This window comes from Bubalus bubalis, chromosome X (genome assembly GCF_019923935.1).
Source record: "Bubalus bubalis isolate 160015118507 breed Murrah chromosome X, NDDB_SH_1, whole genome shotgun sequence".
NCBI classification, from domain to species: domain Eukaryota; kingdom Metazoa; phylum Chordata; class Mammalia; order Artiodactyla; family Bovidae; genus Bubalus; species Bubalus bubalis.
In genome coordinates this window covers 38,239,744-38,259,184 of record NC_059181.1, presented here as the reverse complement: position 1 = coordinate 38,259,184, position 19,441 = coordinate 38,239,744, and the positions used below count along the sequence as shown (strand labels likewise).

At 40.9% G+C, this 19,441-nt stretch overlaps 1 protein-coding gene across 1 annotated transcript in view; it reads right to left on the bottom strand.

Moving 5' to 3' along the window:
• Positions 1–7,978: 7,978 nt before the first annotated feature.
• Positions 7,979–19,441, bottom strand: part of TSPAN7 (tetraspanin 7) — a 129,494-nt gene continuing 118,031 nt past the window's right edge. Inside the window, exons 6-8 of the mRNA XM_006052899.4 lie at positions 17,066–17,149; positions 9,190–9,262; positions 7,979–8,939 (exon numbers count right to left, since the gene is read on the bottom strand). Of these exons, the coding sequence (XP_006052961.1) occupies positions 9,194–9,262; positions 17,066–17,149 (153 nt within the window). The 3' untranslated portion in view covers positions 7,979–8,939; positions 9,190–9,193. The remainder of the gene's footprint in view (positions 8,940–9,189; positions 9,263–17,065; positions 17,150–19,441) is intronic.

Below are 19,441 nucleotides of genomic sequence, written 5' to 3'. Positions count from 1 at the left end.
AACTTTTTATCTTTTGACTAATCCCTCCTTGTTTCCTCCTTCCCCTAGACCCTGGCAACCACCATTCTACTCTGCTTCTGTGATTTTGACTATTTTAAATTCACAATAGCGGTGGTATCATGGAGTATTTGTCCTTCTGTATCTGGCTTATTTCACTTAGTATATTGTCCTCCAGGTTCATCCATGTTGTTGCAAATGGCAGAATTTCTTTCTTAAGGCTAAATAATATTACACTGTTTGTGTACATCACATTTTAAAACCCAGGCATCCAATGATAGACATTTGGGTTGTTTCCACTAATTGGCTATTGCGAGTAATGCTGCAATGAACATGGAAGTACAGATAGCTCATTGAGATCCTGATTTCAATCCCTTTCAATACAAACCTAGAAGTAGGACTGCTGGGTCATGGTAGTTCTATTTTTAAGTGTTTTAGGAACATTTGTACTTTTTCCCATAGTGACTGTACCAGTTTACCTTGCTACCAATAGTAGGTGAGGGTTCATTTTTCTCCACACCCCTGGCAAAAATTACTTCTTTGAAAATAATAGCCATCCTAATAGCTGAGATGATCTCTCATTGTGGTTTTGATTTGCATTTCTTGGGTGATTAGTGATATTGAACACCTTTTCATATACCTGTTGGTCATGTCTTCATTGGAAAAATTTCTATTGGGTTCCTCTGTCAATTTTTAAATCAAGTATTTTGTTTTTTGCCATTGAGTTGTAGATGTGCTTATATATCCATATATTTGGATATTAACCCCTTATCAGATTTATGGGTTGCAGGCATTTTCTCCCATTTCATAGACTGCCTTTTCTTGTTGTTTTGATGTACTCCCACTTGTCTATTTTTGCTTTTGTTGCTTGTAATATTGGTATCGTATTCAAGAAATTATTGCTAAAGCCAATGTCAAGAAGCTTTTTTCTGTTTTCTTCTAGGAATTTTACTGTTTTAGGTCTTATATGTAAGTCTTTAATCCACTTTTTATTTGACTTTTGAGTAAAGTATAACAGTCCAGTTTCATACCTTTGCATGTAGATACACAGTTTGCTCAGCACCATTTATTGAAGAGACTATTCTATCCCCATTTTATACACTTGGCACCTTTGTCAAGTATTAGTTGACCGTAAGTGTCTGAGTTTATTTCTTGGCTCTCTATTCTGTTCCATTGGTCTGTCAGTTCCACACTATTTTGATTACCATATTTTTTTTGAGGTATAGTTGTAAATATAAGGTTCAAGTACACAATATAGTGCTTCACAGTTTTAAAGGTTGTACTTCCTTTATAGTTATTATAAAATATTGGCTATATTCCCTGTGTTGTGCAATATACCATTGTAGCCTATTTATTTTATACATAGTTGTTTGTACCTCTGAATCCCCTACCTCTGTCTTTCCCCTCCCATCTTCCCTCTCCCTACTGGTAACCATAAGTTCATTCTCTAAGTCTGTGAGTCTGTTTCTGTTTTGTAAATAAGTTTATTTACATCATTGTTTGTAGATTCTGCATGTAAGTGATATCATGTGATATTTGTCTTTCTCTCTCTGACTTAGTTTGATAATCTCCAGGTACATCTGTGTTGTTGCAAATGGCATTATTTCATTCTTTCTAATGGCTGAGTAATATTCCACTATATATATATATGTACCACATCATCTTTATCCATTCATCTATTAATGCACATTTAGGTTGCTTCCATGTCTTGGCTATTTATTTCATTCTTTTTAATGGCTGAGTAATATTCCATTATATATATATATACCACATCATCTTTATCCATTCATCTATTAATGGACATTCAGGTTGCTTCCATGTCTTGGCTATTGTAAATAGCACTGCAATGTACACTGGGGTGCATGTATCATTTTGAACCATGGTTTTCTCTGGATATACCCAGTAGTGTGATTGCTGGATCACATGGTATTTCTATTTTTAGTTACTTAAAGAAACTCTGCATTGTTCTCCATAGTGGCTGTGCCAGTTTCCATTCACACCAACAGTGTAAGAGGGTTCTCTTTTCGCCACACCCTCTCTAGCATTTGTTTGTACACTTTTTGATAATGGCCATTCTAACTAGGTGAGGTCCTATTGTAGTTTTGATTTGCATTTCTCTAATTAATGATGTGAAGCATCTTTTTATATGCCTCTTGGCAATATGTATGTCTTCTTTGGAGAAATGTGTATTTAGGTCTTCTGCCACTTTTGATTGGGTTGTTTATTTGATATTGAGCCATACGAGCTGCGTGTAAATTCTGGAGATTAATCCCTTGTCAGTCACATTATTTGCAAATATTTTTCCCCATTCTGTGGGTTGTCCTTTTGTTTATGGTTTCTTTTGCTATGCAAAAGCTTTTGAGTTTAATTAGATACCATTTGTTTATTTTTGTTTTTATTTCCATTAGTCTAGGATATGTATCAAAAAGGATCTTGTGGCAATATATGTCAGTGTTCTGCCTCTGTTTTCCTCTAAAAGTTATATAGTACGAGGTCTTACATTTAGATCTTTAATCCATTCTCAGTTTATGTCTGTGTATGGTGTTAACCTCAGATATGCAGATGACACCACATTTACAGCAGAAAGTGAAGAAGAACTAAAGAGCTTCTTGATGAAAGTGAAAAAGGAGAGTTAAAAAGTTGGCTTAAAACTCAACATTCAGAAAACTAAGATCATGGCATCTGGTCCCATCACTTCATGGCAAATAGATGGGTAAACAGTGGAAACAAACTTTATTTTTCTGGGCTCCAAAATCACTGCAGATGGTGACTGCAACCATGAAAGTAAAAGACACTTGCTCCTTGGAAGAAAAGTTATGACCAACCTAGACAGCATATTAAAAAGCAGAGACATTACTTTGCCAACAAAGGTCCATCTAGTCAAAGTTATGGTTTTTCCAGGAGTCATGTATGGATGTGAGAGTTGGACTATAAAGAAAGCACCCAAGAATTGATGCTTTTGAACTATGGTGTTGGAGAAGACTCTTGAGAGTCCCTTAGAGTGCAAGGAGATCCAACCAGTCCATCCAAAAGGAAATCAGTCCTGAATATTCATTGGAAGGACTGATGCTGAAGCTGAAACTCCAATACTTTGCCCACCTGATGTGAAGAACTGCCTCATTTGAAAAGACCCAGATGCTGGAAAAGATTGAGGGCAGGAGGAGAAGGGGACGACAGAGGATGAGATGGTTGGATGGCATCACCAACTCAATGGGCATGAGTTTAAGTAAACTCTGGGAGTTGGTGATGGACAGGGAGGCCTGGCATCCTGCAGTCCATGGGGTCGCAGAGTCAGACATGACTGAGCAACTGAACTGAATGGACTGGATGGTGTTAAAGAATGTTCTAATTTCATGTTTTTTACATATAGCTGTCCGGTTTTTCCAGCACCATTTATTTAGGAGACTGTCTTTTCTCCATTGTATAGTCTTGCCTCCTTTGTCATAGATTAATTGACCATATGTGCGTGGGTTTATTTCTGGGCTTTCTATCCTGTTCCATTGATCTGTATTTCTGATTTTCTGCCAGTATCATATTGCTTTGATGACTGTAGCTTTGCAATATAGTCTGAAGTCAGGGAGCCTGATTCCCCCAGTTCCATTTTTATTTCTCAAGATTGTTTTGTCAATTCAGGTTCTTTTGTGTCTCCATAAAAATCGTAAGATATTTTTTTGTTCTAGTTCTGTGAAATTCCGTTAGTAATTTGATAGGGATTGCATTGATTCTATAGATTGCCTTGGATAGTAGAGTCATTTTGACAATATTGATACTTCCAGTGCAAAAACATACTGTATCTTTCCATGTGTTTGTGTCATCTTCGATTTCTTTCATCACCATCTTAATAGTTTTCAGATTACAGACCTTTTGCCTCTTTACGTAGGTTTATTCCTAGGTGTTTTCTTCTTTTTGATGTAATGGTAAATGGGATTGTTTTCTTCATTTCTCTTTCTGGTCTTTCATTGTTAGTGTATAGAAATGCAACAGATTTCTGTGTATTACTTTGGGATCCTTCAACTTTACCAAATTCATTGATGAGCTCTTGTAGTTTTCTGGTAGCATCTTTAGGATCTTCTATGTATAGTAACCTGTCATCAGCAAGGTGACAGTTTTACTTCTTTTCCAATTTGAATTCCTTTTGGTTTTTCTTCTCTGATTGCCATGGCTAGGACTTCCAAAACTCTGTTGAATAAAAGTGGCAAGAGTGGACATCCTTGTCCTGTTTCTCATCTTAGAGGAAAAGCTTTCAGCTTTTCACTGTTGAGTATATTAGCTGTGGGTCTGTCATATATGGCCTTTATTATATTGACGTATGTTCCTTCTATGCTCACTTTCGGGAGAGGTATTTTTAATCATAAATAGATGTTGAATTTTATCAAAAGCATTTTCTGCATCTATTGAGATGATCATATGGTTTTAATTCATTTTGTTAATGTGGTGTATCACACTGATTGATTTGTGAATATTGAAAAAATCCTTGCATCTCTGGAATAAATCCCACTTGATCACAGTGAATGATCCTTGTAATATATTGTTGGATCTAGTTTGCTAGTCTTTTGTTGAGAAATTTTGCATCTATGTTCATCAGTGATATTGGCCTATAATTTTTTTAATTTGTGGTATCTTTGTCTGGTTTTGGCATCAGGGTAATGGTGTCCTCATAAAATGAGTTTGGGAGTGTCCCTTCCTCTGCAATATTTTGGAATAGTTTCAGGAGGATAGATGTTAACTGTTCTCTAGATGTTAAATGTTAAATGTTTGATAGAATTCTCCTGTGAAGCCATATGGTTCTGGACTTTTTATTGTTGGGAGTTGTTAAATCACAGTTTTCAATTTCAGTACTGGTAATTGGCCTATTCATATTTTCTATTTCTTCCTGGTTCAGTCTTGGAGATTGTACCTTTCTAAGAATTTGTGTATTTCTTCTACATTTTCATTTTATTGGTATATAGTTGTTAGTAGTAATCTAAGATCCTTTATTTCTGTGGTGTCAGTTGTAACTTCTTTTTCTTTTTTTTTTTAATTTTTAAACTTTACATAATTGTATTAGTTTTGCCAAATATCATTTCATTTCTGATTTTATTGATTTGGGCCTTCTCCCTTTTTTTCATGTCTGGCAAAAGGTTTATCAATTTTATCCTTTCAAAGAACCCATCTTTTAGTTTCATTGATCTTTTCTATTTTTTTAGTCTATTGCATTTATTCCTGCTCTGATCTTTATGAGTTATTTCCTACTAACTTTGGAATTTGACTTTCTTTCTCTAGCTTGATTTTCTTTCTCTAGTTGCTTTAGGCATAAGGTTGGTTGTTTATTTGAGATTTTTCTTATTTGCTGAGGTAAGCTTTCATCACTATAAACTTCCCTCTTAAAACAGCTTTTGCTGTGTCCCATAGGTTTTGGATACTTGTGCTCTCATTTTCATTTGTCTCTAGGTATTTTTGATCTACTGTTTGATTCCTTCAGTGATCCATTAGTTGTTTAGTCTCAATTAACAATACATCAGTGGATTAAGTCATCAACTTGTACACTTCAAGCCTATACAATATCAAATACATCTCAGTAGTGTATGCATGCTCAGTCATGTCTGACCATTTGTAGCCCACCAGGTTTCTTTGTCCATGGGACTTCCCAGGCAAGAATACTGGAGGGGTTGCATTTCCTCCTTCAGGGCATCTTCCCAACCCAGGAATTAAACCCGTGTCTCTTGCACTACAGGAAAATTCTTTACCACTTGAGCCATTGGGAAGCCCATAAATCTGGAAAAAACTACTTGACTATATGTGAAAAGTCAAATGATAGGCTGAGAGAAAATATTTGCAATAAATACTGATACATCCAAGTAAGGATTTGCATCCAGAATACATAAAGAATTCCTACAAATCAATTAAGATAACTGAAAAAAAACACACAAGACTTGAATACCTCATAAAAGAAGATATCAGGAATTCCCTGGCAGTCCAGTGGTTAAGACTCCATGCTTCCACTGCAGGGGGCACAGATTTGATCCCTGGCCAGGGAACTAAGATTCCACATGCCACATAGTGTGGCCAAAAAATAAAGATATCAAAGTAGTCAATGACAAAGTGAATGTTCAGTATTACTAATTATAATGTGAAGTCAAACTGAGATACCACCACACATTCAGAATGGCAAAAAAAACTAAGGCTGAGAATAACAAGTGTTGATGAGGATGTGAACAAACTGGAACTTTACTAACTACTCTGTGGTGGGAGTATGAATTAGCATAATGACTTTGGAATAAGGTTGCTATGCTATGCTATGCTAAGTCACTTCAGTCGTGTCCAACTCTGTGTGACCCCATAGACGGCAGCCCACCAGGCTCCCCCATCCCTGGGATTCTCCAGGCAAGAACACTGGAGTGGGTTGCCATTTCCTTCTCCAATGCATGAAAGTGAAAAGTGAAAGTGAAGTCACTCAGTTGTGTCCGACTCTTAGCGACTCCATGGACTGCAGCCTACCAGGCTCCTCCGTCCATAGGATTTTCCAGGCAAGAGTACTGGAGTGGGGTGCCATTGCCTTCTCCGTTGGAATAAGGTTAGGCAATACCTTTTAAAGCTAAATATACCTTATTTCTGAGCAAGGTTGAAACATAAATACTTTATAGTTTTAAAGTCAAATAAATCTTTGTTAAATGTTTCACACTGAAATTACATAATGGTGAGATCCAAATTCAATTTAGAAAGTGTATAGATTTCTTGTTTACCAAAGTATAACAGTATTAGTATACTAGTGAATGCATAGTTTGCAAAAAGGTGAACCATGGATGGGGCTCTATTTAGAATTTTACAGAAAAGCCTCATTTTATTATATAACAAAAGAGAAATGTAAATGAAACTTTGAAAAGTTTTGGGCTATAGAGAAGAGATCTCTAATTCTCTAAAAATGCTGACCTTTTGAAGAGGGACTATCTGAGGGTGTGGGTCAGATACTGTAAGCCATTTAGGGTTTACTTCCTATAGAGTTCAGACTAATATGTGGATATAGTTAGAACACCATCTCCATCAGAGAAGATCCTCTTATTTGGGACAAGATCAATAAATGCTTCTACTAGTTTTTAAGGATGATCCATTAAGAAGGAATGGAGAAGGGAATGGCAACACACTCCAGCATTCTTGCCTGGAGAATTCCATGGACAGAGAAGCCTGGAGAGCTATATAGTCCATGGGGTCACAAAGAGTCAGACATGACTGAGTGACTAATACACACGCACACATATTAAGAAGGAAAAAAATAGATTGCAGATAATATATACTGTACCTATTGCTAAAATGCTCTTTAAATCAAGTATAAGGAGTTCATACTTTAGTATTAATATAAGCCATGGCATTGGGACAACTGAATGGTATGATGTCATCTCTTTTCTAGATTGAGTTTATTCAATCCAGAGAAGAATGAAGGAAGGGAAGAGTTCATGATCGTTAGGAACAATAAAGGGGAAAGTAGATGTTCATTTCCTTTTTTAAAGTGACATTCAGACTTAAAAACTCTGAAATCTTTCTGCCTCTAGCCTGAAATATGAAGATTCTATTTTTGCAGCCAACAATACATCCTGTTTATGATAAATGATTCAAGTTCCTGGAATGTCCATTAAAACAAATCTATCCCTTCAATTTTTATACTGTTCAGTGCTATTTAGTGGAGCTGGAGCTTGTAAGGGGGATGTGTCAGTGTTTAAGGTGGCCCGCCTCCAATCCCCTATGGCAGTGGTCCCCAACCTTTTTGGCACCAGGGACCAATTTCATGGAAGACAGTTTTTCCACAGACCGGAGGGAAGGGGGGGATGGTTTGGGGATGATTCAAACGCATTACATTTATTGCATACTTTATTTCTATTATCATTACATCAGCTCCACATCAGATCATCAGGCATTAGATCCTGAGGGTTGGGGACCCCTGTCCTATGGAACAAAATGGAATAGAAATGTGTTTTAAAACTTTAAGAACAAGACCAGAACACAGTAATTTGTAATGACTATTTATTAATACATGTATCACAAATGTTCACAATATCAATGCATTCTTGTTGGCATGCGAGACAGAGGCATTTTTAAAGATCTTTTAAAAATATCTTGACTTTTGTTCCCCCTTCACACTCATTTTTAAATTGATTTTGATGAGGTCCTCGATGTCTGTAATGTCAATGCAAAGAAAAAATATAGAAAGAAGTAAAATAACACAATAGCAATTAATTGGGGAAAAACAGAAGTAATTATTTCCTTCACAGGAAGCAACAATACAGCTTTGTAACAGGGTTATACAGGTGCACTAAACCCTCTATACGTTCCCAGGCATGTAACAACAAGGAGCAAGGAGGCCACCCAAAGCTCAATAATCTCCTTCGTGCATGACACATGCCCTTTTCTCCTCAAGGACAATTGCAAAGTATTACATGCCTAGGCAGCCTGAAGAAGGTAGGAAAGAGCCTTAGTAAAAGGGAAAACCCAACCAAAGGAGATTAAGCCAAAAGAACAGATAGCTATCTGCTTATCTATATCTAGGGGGTATGCAGCGTTTATCAATCATGATCAAGGGCTAACAGGAGCCTCCCACACTACATGCAGGGCCCAGCAGGGCCAGTGATGGTGTGGAGAATCAGTCACCTACAATGAGCTGCAGTTGGACCAAGTACAGATGGAGGAGCTGGCACGCACAGGGCCTTGGGTGGGGTCCCCTAGGACTAGATGCAGGGAACCTGGCTACACTCTGGCACAACAGGGCTTCACGAAATGGAACGCTACGCATGACGCAGGCTGAAAGGTGGAGCAGAGGCTGTGTGGGAGCGTCAGTTGCAGTTGCACGCGGGGTGGGGTGGGGGTTAGGACAGGTGTATTATGTACTGTGCTCTAACATTCTTTGGAAGTCTTTCAAAGATTGCCGCAGTTCCTTTTGAAAACAGGTCCCTTATTCTGTCATTCTTGAAAGACTACGAGAGAAATTAAAACATGTAAATGACTCACCATTAATAAGGACTTAAGGTAACAAGCTAAAGAGAGCATTTTGATGTTTTTCACGATAGCAGTAGTCACATCTCTTGCCCAGCACCAGAGAAATGAGGCTTTGGCACATGGCCAAGTGCCACTGAGAACAAGGAGTGAAGTGGCCAAGCAGTACCCTCATCCCTTTGAAGGGGGAATCCGGGCCCCAAAGGGAGAGCCCTCCCCACCACCACTCACCTCCTTACACCATCTCATACTGGTTGGCTGTGATGAACCGGGACAAACAGCAGGCCAGCAGCATGCCAATCAGCTGTTGGCAGAAGGAAAAAGACAACACTCTCTCAAGTCACTGAGGTAACATTTCTTTGACCCGCCCCCCTCCACCCAGATATAATTTTTAACGACTGAGGGCTTTTGAACATGAGTGGGGAAAGGGCACTAGGGAAAACAGTCAAGCCTCATTTCAGTAGTGGGAGCAAAGACTTAGGAAGTCTAGGTGCCGGTGGAGGACAGCTAGAAAGTCTCGAACTGGCCATAAGGTTACAGTTCTAGCTCACTTTGGCCATTGAAAAATGACTTTTGACATGTAAGTAATATTAAAATGTGTTCCTATGTTCTGAGAGTAATGAAAAAAATTAAGTTACTACAGCAAGGTAGTAGTAACTACCCGGCATTAGTATGGTAGAATTGAATGCCAGGGTTGAATTTAGAACCATAACCACATGCACTGGAAAGCTATCTCAGCACAGGCTGATACCCCAGCCATACCTGGCTGACAAGATAATAGTTCTTTCACTGAGACAATGGGATGCTATTCTTGGAGAGTTTGCCAAGTCAGTAAGTCATGAAGTCAGTCATGGTTTGTGAGGTTGAGGGGGTGGGGCAGGTTTAAACTTCTCTTTATCTCTAAACCATGTAGATATTGTAGGCCTAAATGGGCCCATATACACCCAATGTCTACCCCCTGGTTTTTCACCACAACCAATATCAGAGTACTTCCACCTTCCCAATCTTCTACCTACTTTGTGCTTTGACTTAACTTCTAACACAAGTGAATCTGATAAAAAGCTGTTACTTCACTGTATCTGTTCTGCTCACTGGAGACCACAGTTCTCATTCCTGACTCAGGAAGATCAGCACTTTTTGGACAGGACCCTGACTGTGTACTTGAGTCTGACTGTCTGCAGCTTCTCTTGGCCAAGTGAGGGTCGCTTCTTCTTAAGCAATTGGCCGTGTGTTATTGGTTCAGAGGTGGCAATGACCTTGAGAGACAGTCTAGTATAATGTCAGCTTCCCTGGTGGCTCAGCTGGCAAAGAATCCGCTTGCAATTCAGGAGACCTGGGTTCAATCCCTGGGTTGGGAAGATCCCCTGGAGAAGGGAACGGCTACCCATTCCAGTATTATGGCCTGGAGAATTCAAGGGACTATATAGTCCATGGGGTCGCAAAGAGTTGGACACAACTTAGTGACTTTCATACACTTCTGTGGCCCCAGGACCACCCAAATCAGCATCATCTAGGAGTGGGGCCCAGAAACTGATGTTTTAACCAGACTTCTAGGTGACAGAACCACTCACCCAGTCTCTCTGGTCACCCTTATCTTACAGATTACACACTGGGTCCTACTATTGATCAAGGCAACACCCAAACTCTGTTCTCCTTCCTCTCTGCTCAACCTTGCAGGCTGCAGCCCACCTGATTCCCTCTCTTGGTCAAATCCCAGATTCTTCTCTTCCTTTATGAAATGGAAATTGTGCTATGAAACATGCAGATTATAACCTCTGTCAGGTAAGGAAAAGTCACCACCTTATTGGACTCATTTCCTACCAAGACTCTGGCCATCATTTTGTGCCACAAAATACACAGTATTATGCCTATACCAAGTGGCCAAAGTAACCATGGCTGTAACCTCCAGAAAAGTGTTAGTTGTCAGTCGTGTCTGACTCTTCGCGACCACATGGACTGTAGCCAGCCAGGCTCCTCAGTCCATGGGGATTCTCTAGGTAAGAATACTGGAGTGGATTGCCATTTCCTTCTCCAGGGGATCTTCCTGACCCAGGGATCAAACCCAGGTCTCCTGCATTGCAGAAAGATTCCTTACCCTCTGAGCTACCAGAATATTGTGCCAAATGAGAAAATAAAATCCCCTATAAGGATTTTGAGCCTTATAGTTTGTCTCTTTTCATTACAACTGCTATTTTTCAGGACCAACATACACCAGATCACACTTTAGATACTCTCCAAAATCAGATGCCAGCCAAAAACCAGAGGCACACTGAACACTTGGGAATACCGAGTTATTTAATCCCTAGTACATACCTGGGCAGTACTACCATCCCAATTTTTCAGATAAGTAAATGGGTTCAGGAGAGGTTAAAGAACCCCCCTCAAACCATACAGGAAGCCCACACAGAGTTTATGGCTCCAGCCTCTCTTCTAACCAAGAAGAGCCCCCTTTCCAGCCTAGACCCTTTCCTCTCCAAAAAAACTCCTTTGCCTCTCACCACCAGGGCTCCCTTCCTGCCTTACATTGCAAACTTCAGGGAGAGGGCTTTCAGTGGGCATCGCTTTATTTGATCTCAAGTTCCTAGACACTCTGTTCTTTGTAAAGCTTATTAGCACTTCAGGTTTTTTTTCATTGACCTCCTGTATGTTTCAGCACTTACAGTAGTTAGCATGCCACCTCACAGTTTGCAATGCTCCTGTATTCAGTGGTCTGCAGTGCTCTCGGCCCCCATGCCAGTTCACAAGCCACACAGCCCAAACATTCTGTAGTATGCATCAGTATTTCTTGTATCTAAAATGCCTATTTTCAAGGCAATATAGTGTGTTCCTCCACCTTTTTACCCCCAAACAGAAACAGTATCATTTTTAAAGCACTAGACGTACTTTCTCACAGAAATAATAACTTTAAAAATATAAGTAGAAAATAAAAGCTATTTGCTTTCAAACTGTATTTTGTATTTCTAGGGCAAGAACATACCTTCTTCTGTTTGTTCATGGGAGAAGACAGATTTTTTAAAATTATTTTTTAACATCTACTAAGAAATTGTTCCTTAAAAAAGCCCTGAGCTGGGGTATATACAAGCTTTGTGAAAACAGTAGTTTACATATATTGGCTTTTATTCTAGTTAATTCTGGTGCAAGAAAAACTAGACTCTGGGATATGGTGGGTGTTCTGAATTATTTGCAGGGTTACTGATTTCACATTTGCTATAGTGTTTCATCATATTTGAGAGAGAACTTTGATCTCTCGTTTCCCTTATCCCCAAGTTAAAGGAAAGTGGGGAGGGGGGAACATGCTATACTTAATACCATTTGTTAACAGATTATTTCTAGGTACATAACTGAAAGCCTATTAAAGGTAAAGACACAGGCTCTTCCTCAGTCTGAATCAGGACCAAATGCTCACTTGCCACTAGACCCAATTATTCTATAGATAGAAAAATCCATCCTTATTTAGATGAAACCTTTCTTTAGGTTAAATATATGTAAATTCCTCAAGAACAGAGGTATGTTCTGGGGCTGATGTGTTAAGGTGGGAGTATGTGGGCTCCAAAATCACTGCAGATGGTGACTGCAGCCATGAAAGTAAAAGATGCTTACTCCTTGGAAGGAAAGTTATGACCAACCTAGATAGCATATTCAAAAGCAGAGACATTACTTTGCCAACAAAGGTTCGTCTAGTCAAGGCTATGGTTTTTCCTGTGCTCATGTATGAATGTGAGAGTTGGACTGTGAAGAAGGCTGAGCACTGAAGTATTGATGCTTTTGAACTGTGGTGTTGGAGAAGACTCTTGAGAGTCCCTTGGACTGCAAGGAGATCCAACCAGTCCATTCTGAAGGAGATCAGCCCTGGGATTTCTTTGGAAGGAATGATGCTAAAGCTGAACTCCAGTACTTTGGCCACCTCATGCGAAGAGTTGACTCATTGGAAAAGACTCTGATGCTGGGAGGGATTGGGGGCAAGAGGAGAAGGGGACGACAGAGGATGAGATGGCTGGATGGCATCATTGACTCGATGGACATGAGTCTCAGTGAACTCTGGGAGTTGGTGATGGACAGGGAGGCCTGGCATGCTGCGATTCATGGGGTCACAAAGAGTCGGACACGACTGAGCGACTGATCTGATCTGATCTGATCCGATGTGGGCACAGGGACAAACTTCTGCTTTAACCCCCAGAGAGAGAGAGACAAGAGGAGGAGAACTTGCCTCTTATGCTATAAAGCCTCAGGACAGAGATCCCAGAGCCACCTCTCCCTCTCCTCGTGGCCGGTGAAATGCCAAATCCCATACAGCCTAGGGAGTTTGAGATCAGATTCCTGGTATTTGGTCATCTAAGACTTTGTAATTAGCCTTCGTCTAATTGTTGGAAGTAACATTTTATTTCTACCACTCAGCCTTGTCTGTACTATATTCTGCTTTTTTTTGGGTCACGAAAGCCTCAGGGAGGACCTTCACGAACTGAGAAGCCACAGAGGGAAGGAGAGAAAAAAGACCCTCGACTTACAGAAGGCCAACTCTAGCTTTCTCAAAGCTTCCCCAAAAAGAGAGCTCCAGTAACAGGGATTGTGTCAATGGGGCTCTGCAGATCCCCAGGAACAGGGTGGGAGCCAAGGGGTGGGGGAGAGGGGCTGAGAGAGGGTGGAGTCTAGATCAACCAAGACCAGGGCTGTCAGAGGCAATGGGGCAGGGGTATCTTCCCCTGCAATCACCGTGGCCACCAAACGGGCCAGTCCCTGATCCCTGAGGGGCAAAGAGAGGCCAGGTAACAAAGCTATAAAAGACAACTTGCTTAACAATAGGTCTAAAATTTCAATCTTCTCAATGCCTCCCCTGGTGGCTCAAATAGTAAAGAATCTGCCCGCAATGCAGGAGACCGGGGTTCGATCCCTGTGTCGGAAAGATCTCCTGGAGAAGGGAATGGGAACTCACTCCAGTGTTCTTGCCTGGGAAATTCCATGGACAGAGGAGCCTGGTGGGCTATAGTCCATGGGGTCCCAAAGAGTTGGACACAACTGAGCAGCTAACACTTTCACTTTTCATAATGCCTGTAGAGATTTTATGTTGATGGCCTAACTGGGAAAGTAAATAAAACTTCCACATCTTTAGGAACATGCCAAGGAATCCAATTTAAAACAAAACCATATAAATACTTTTAGGGACTGTTTCAGAGCCTGAAAACAGTAGGGGAATAGGTAAAGATTCTGTTAGCCTTATTTAGCCATGTCTCATCGAGGCTACTGACAGCTTTGTCTTGTCCTCAATACAGAAAAGATAAACAAGTCCTGGAAAAGAACCCTTGGTCCATAACAAATCATGGCAGCAGCCTGTGGGCCCTGGAGGAGGCCCTGCAGAGGAAAGGGTTGGGTAGGACAGGGATGGGTATTTTTTGATGAGTACCTTTCTCCTTGCAATTTCATAGACTCAAACACTTTCATTATAAAGGCACAAACTGACTTCCATTTAGGTGCTACGTGAGTCAAGAACAAGGGTTATATTTGGCCTAAATGTTGAATGCCGCGGACCAGATGAGATCATCTGAACTGTAGTGGATCTACACTAGTCACCCAACATCAAGCAAGCCGCTCAACTCTCCCTTCTGGAAAACAGTTCTCCCATCCTTACTCAGGACTATAACATTCTGTGCTTTGGGGGGATTAATCCAGCCTAACAGTTTCCAAGTCTAGTGAAGCTGATTACATCAGAGACGGAAGTGCTAAACACAGAGACCCCATAGCAGAAGGCCAACCAAGTTCCAATGCAGTATCACAAAGTAATATCAGTGTCTGGACTTGGATGCTTGGCTTCCAGTTCATGTTAGGCGTGAGGGAGGCGATGACTGTGTGTGTGTATGTGTGTGTCCATCCCCAAGCCCCCTCGAATAAAAGAGTAGCTGCCAAAGATGCAAGGGAGGAGGTACCCTATCAAAACACACTCAACTACCTGCTATAAATTAAAAGGGCAGCAGGACCTGCCCATCAAGTCTGGACAAACAGGCTTTGCCTTGAGAGGGTAAAGGCACCTGGGAATTTGTGGAGAGAAGTATTTAATGCCTGCCAAACCCCTACTGTCCAAAACCAGCACTCAAGGTCTTTAGCTAAGTTAGTTAATAGGGGACGGAGCACTCACAAGTCTATTAAAAGGTTAGACTTCAGCTTAGTTTTCCTTGTCCACTATACCACATTTAGGTACATTATACCACACTTATGTTTAATTTCTAAGACAACAGGTGTGCAAGACCGGTTTGTTCCAACCAAGGACAGCATGGATGTCATGAGAGCAGCTGAGGAGAAGGGTAAGCAGAAGGTGGGGGCAAGTGAGGAGTTGGGGGGTGGGGGCTCTATTCTTTTCTACCTACTTTGATCTCCCTGTGGCCTCTCCTCAGCAAAGCTCGCTTTATTACTGGAAGCTCAAGACATAGGCCAATATGATTGTTTTAGCCAACATTTATTTGCTAAGTGTCACTCTGACATTTGTCCTAAGATTTCTGAACACATGTGGCTGAAGCTTTGGTGCAAGGTCAGTGACCAGGATCAGCAGGGCTGGTTCTTCTTGAACACGCTTCTGCTAAGTGGCCACCATGGTCCCAGAGAGGCCCTGGATCTACTGGCATCTGGAAGCCCGCTTCATCTTCCAGGTTCCCTGAGGCTCCTGGCACCATTCAAAGCTGCAGCTCCCAGTGCATCTGACTACCAAGAGCCACCCATGGCCATTCTTCTCCCTGCCCCAAGGTGAACACGGCAGATCTCAAATCTCTGCACTTGACCAGCCACATGGGTGAATGGTACTGCCTCTGTGATGCTCCTGGGTTTTGGGTTTTGTTTTCTTATCCCAACAACTCTGGAGTACCTTGATGAGACCTAAAGTCTCTGTGGAGAGAGTCTGTTTCAGGCTTCCTTGGGGCTTCCCTCTCTCACTGCCCACAGGGACACAGAGCCAACTCAGTGAGCCCCGCATCAAGGGCTTCTCCTAGGCAGCACAGAAAAACTTTTCGACTTACCTTAGGCTAGGCCCTCCATATGCAAAAACTGCCAGGCTAATGTGCTATTCGTTGATGGTAAGTACACAGATAGGCTCATCTTATGATAACTTATTAAGCTGTATACTTATAATGTCTGCACTTTTCTGTACATGCCATATTTCAATGGTGAAGTTTTAGGAACAAATTTAGGATTAAAGTGTATCTGTATTGGTTCAGCAAGAAGGAAAGAGGTCTGGGGGCTGCGGGGGCAGGGGGATAGTAATTATAGTCTGGGAGGGCTGATGTAGAATTCAGGCAGGTAAAACCAGAGCCATGGCAACATGATTGAGGTGACATTAATTGGGCTTTGTTGGAAAAAATGATCAGTTCATCTGAAAAAATTGTGCATTATGTTTTTTGTTGTTGTTGTTAGGTATATATGCTCTATCATCTGACCGGGAGATCAGAAGCCCATGGGACAACATGCTGCCTGGTGGAGGTGGGCAAAATTTTAGATTTCACTTAACCATGTTCCATCCTTGAGTATATGTGGCCTGCTTAGTTTGCATAATTGCTTCTCTCATTCTTTTCTGGAGGCCAAGTGGAGATAAAGGGATATAACATTTCCTATACACAAATTCAGTTTCCTCTTAAGAAACAACACTCAGACCTTCAGATCAAAATAATGATCACAAGATGAAGTTGGCTACATTTTTTTTTTAAGGAAGAGATCTCATGCACAATTCCCAGGAACTAAGAAATCAAAAAGGGACAGGTAGGTCAACCAGGAAAAGAGCCTCTTCCCTCTCCCCCCAAATCCAAATCAGCCATTTGATGTTTGGAGTTGTTTATGCTCCAATTAAGGCAGTACTTTGTTCAGCTAACCTCCATTTGACCTACAGAAGAAACGAGTTGTTTTTCTGGAGCTAGTCATTAGTTGAACTGTAACCGATATTCCCTCGATGGCAAAACTTCATTTAAGTTGAAAAAGGAAAATCAATAAACAGATGACCTGAGGACTAATGAGCAAGGAGTTCTGACCCCATCCATCAGCTTTTCCCCAGGCACAGGGAGGCCGCCAGAGAATCTGCAGACCACGAAAAGTGAGCAGGAGACAGAGGAAAGGCTAGACCAGACCACAGGATTACCTGGGAGAATGCAATCCCAAAAGCCACTCCAGCGATGATTCCCATGTTGGTCTCCATGAAACTGGTCACCAGATCATAACAACCCTGAAAACAGAGACACAGTCTCAGAGACATGTTTTATCCAGGCCAAATGGGCCTGGGTTATCTTACCACACTCACACATACACCCCAATCTTCATTTCGCAAATACAATGAAAAATTTCAAACAAACAAAAGGAACAGAGGGTGGTACAACAAACTCCCAAGTGACCCTGCCTCTAACATCACAATGAACATATGGTCAGTCTTGTTTCACTTCAATTGCTTCAACACTCATCCCCTGGCTGGAGTATCTAAAAGCAAATCCAAGATATAGGCTTTCGTTCACAAATGTTTCCATCATAGGATGAAATTGACCAAGAAGGCTGTAAGATCCATGAGACCAATGCTGTAGGGATACAGAGGCAGATTTGAAAAGATGAAAAAGCATCCCGCATCCTTGATCAGGAAAGCTCAGCATGATAAACACAGTTACTAGCATTTTCACAACAAATGACAAAATCGTAGATAAAGTGAAATCTGGTTAGAAGGAGGTGGTTGAATGCCTGCCAACTTTATGGCACTTTAGGGTTCTTCATACAAAGACTGCTACTTTTTTTTTTTTTTTTAACTAGGGAAAATCCTATGTTCGAGAGTCACTTTTCCACAGATTTACTGTGTGACCTTGAACAAGTCACTTTCCCTGTCAATAACCTCATTTGTAAAATGAAGTGAATGTCCCTTTGCCATCCTGTGAAATCTCTGCGTGTTGTGATTAAGCTGCTGCATTCCCCAGCTGTGCTGTGCTCAGTCGCGTCCAACTCTTTTGCAACCCTATGGACTGTAGCCTGCCAGGCTCCTCTGTCCATGGGATTCTCCAGGCAAGAGTACTGGAGTGGGTTGCCATTTCCTGCTCCAGGGGCTCTTCCTGACCCAGGGATTGAACTTGGGTCTCCTGCATTGCAGGCAGAGCCCATGTTGTGATTAAAACCAACACTAATTTTACCAATTTCAATTGTTTAGTTTAAAACGGATAAAATTCGATTTCTTTAAAACAAATGATCTGATTTTGATTTTCTTTGGAACTGGGCCAAATTAACCAAGACTTCTGAAGTGATGTATTCAGCTTTGGAAAACATGGTCTTTTTCCAGTTTTCTGGAAAAGGGCTTCAAACTTGAATGCACGAAGCCCGTGAAAAATCAAGACATTCATTTCAAAAGCAGGGTAAAGAGGATTGTAGTTTATCAAGAAAGGCCCACTGAATTGTAATAACATCTGAAGAACAAGAACAACGAAAAACATGTCTCCCATTTTTTAATTCAAAATGTAATGATTTAACATTTCTCATGGAGCCTAGGAAAATCCCATCGATGCTGTATCTTCTAGTAAGTGATATTTTATGCATTCATATTCTGTTTGCAAAGAAAGATGCATTCATTTAGCAGCAGTGCTTTGACACATGTTTTCAATGCAATGAATAAACTATGCTCCTCGGTTACCTGGTGCAAATTTGAAGGCCAGGGCAGGGGCGGGGGGGCGGGGGGGGGCAAAGGAAGTGTATTGTTGTTCATGGGAGGTTTTGAACTGTGACTCTCTCTTTATAGGAGAAGCTTGCTCACTAATTTCATTTCTACTAGTGAAATTATACATCACACTCTTTTCCAACAGGTATCAGAAAGGAGGTCAGTTCAGGTTAAGAAGTCAAATAAGAAGAGAGGTCGATATTCTATTCATAATAGCACTCATAGCACTTTCTCAAATGGCAACAGCTAAGATTGTGTGTTTCTGTGCTGGTCATTGTTCACTGCGGTATCTCTTCCCCACAGTGATGTGGGGGAGGTGGAGAGATGAAGTTCAGACCACCAGTGTTACATCAGCTCAAAATACAGAAGCACAAGCCCAATAATAGAAACCAGAGAGAAGTCACGTGGTCTATTTTCTTACTCTGCAAAATCGTTTGGAATCGGTTTGTTTTTGGAATAGAGTTTTGTTTTGTTGCTGTGAACTTCAGTTCTACACATAAGGTGAATATGTTTTCCTAAAGTATGATTTCTTCTCCATTCAGTCAGTCACATTATTTTTGATAAGTCCATTCCAACCAGTAAGAGAAACCAGAAAAATGAAGTAAGGGCTTTGCATTAGCACAACTGTGGCAAAATCATTTCTTTTAAATCTGGCTCCTCAAAGTGGAGTTTTCTATGAGCAGCAGCAGTATTCCTGGGGATTTTGTTAGATGCAGGATCTGAGGCCTCAGTCCAGACCTACTGAATCAGAATCAGATCCTGGGGTCACTCATTTTTAATAACTTTTCATGAATGTTAACAATACGTCTAGATGTTTCACGTGCCCATTAAAGT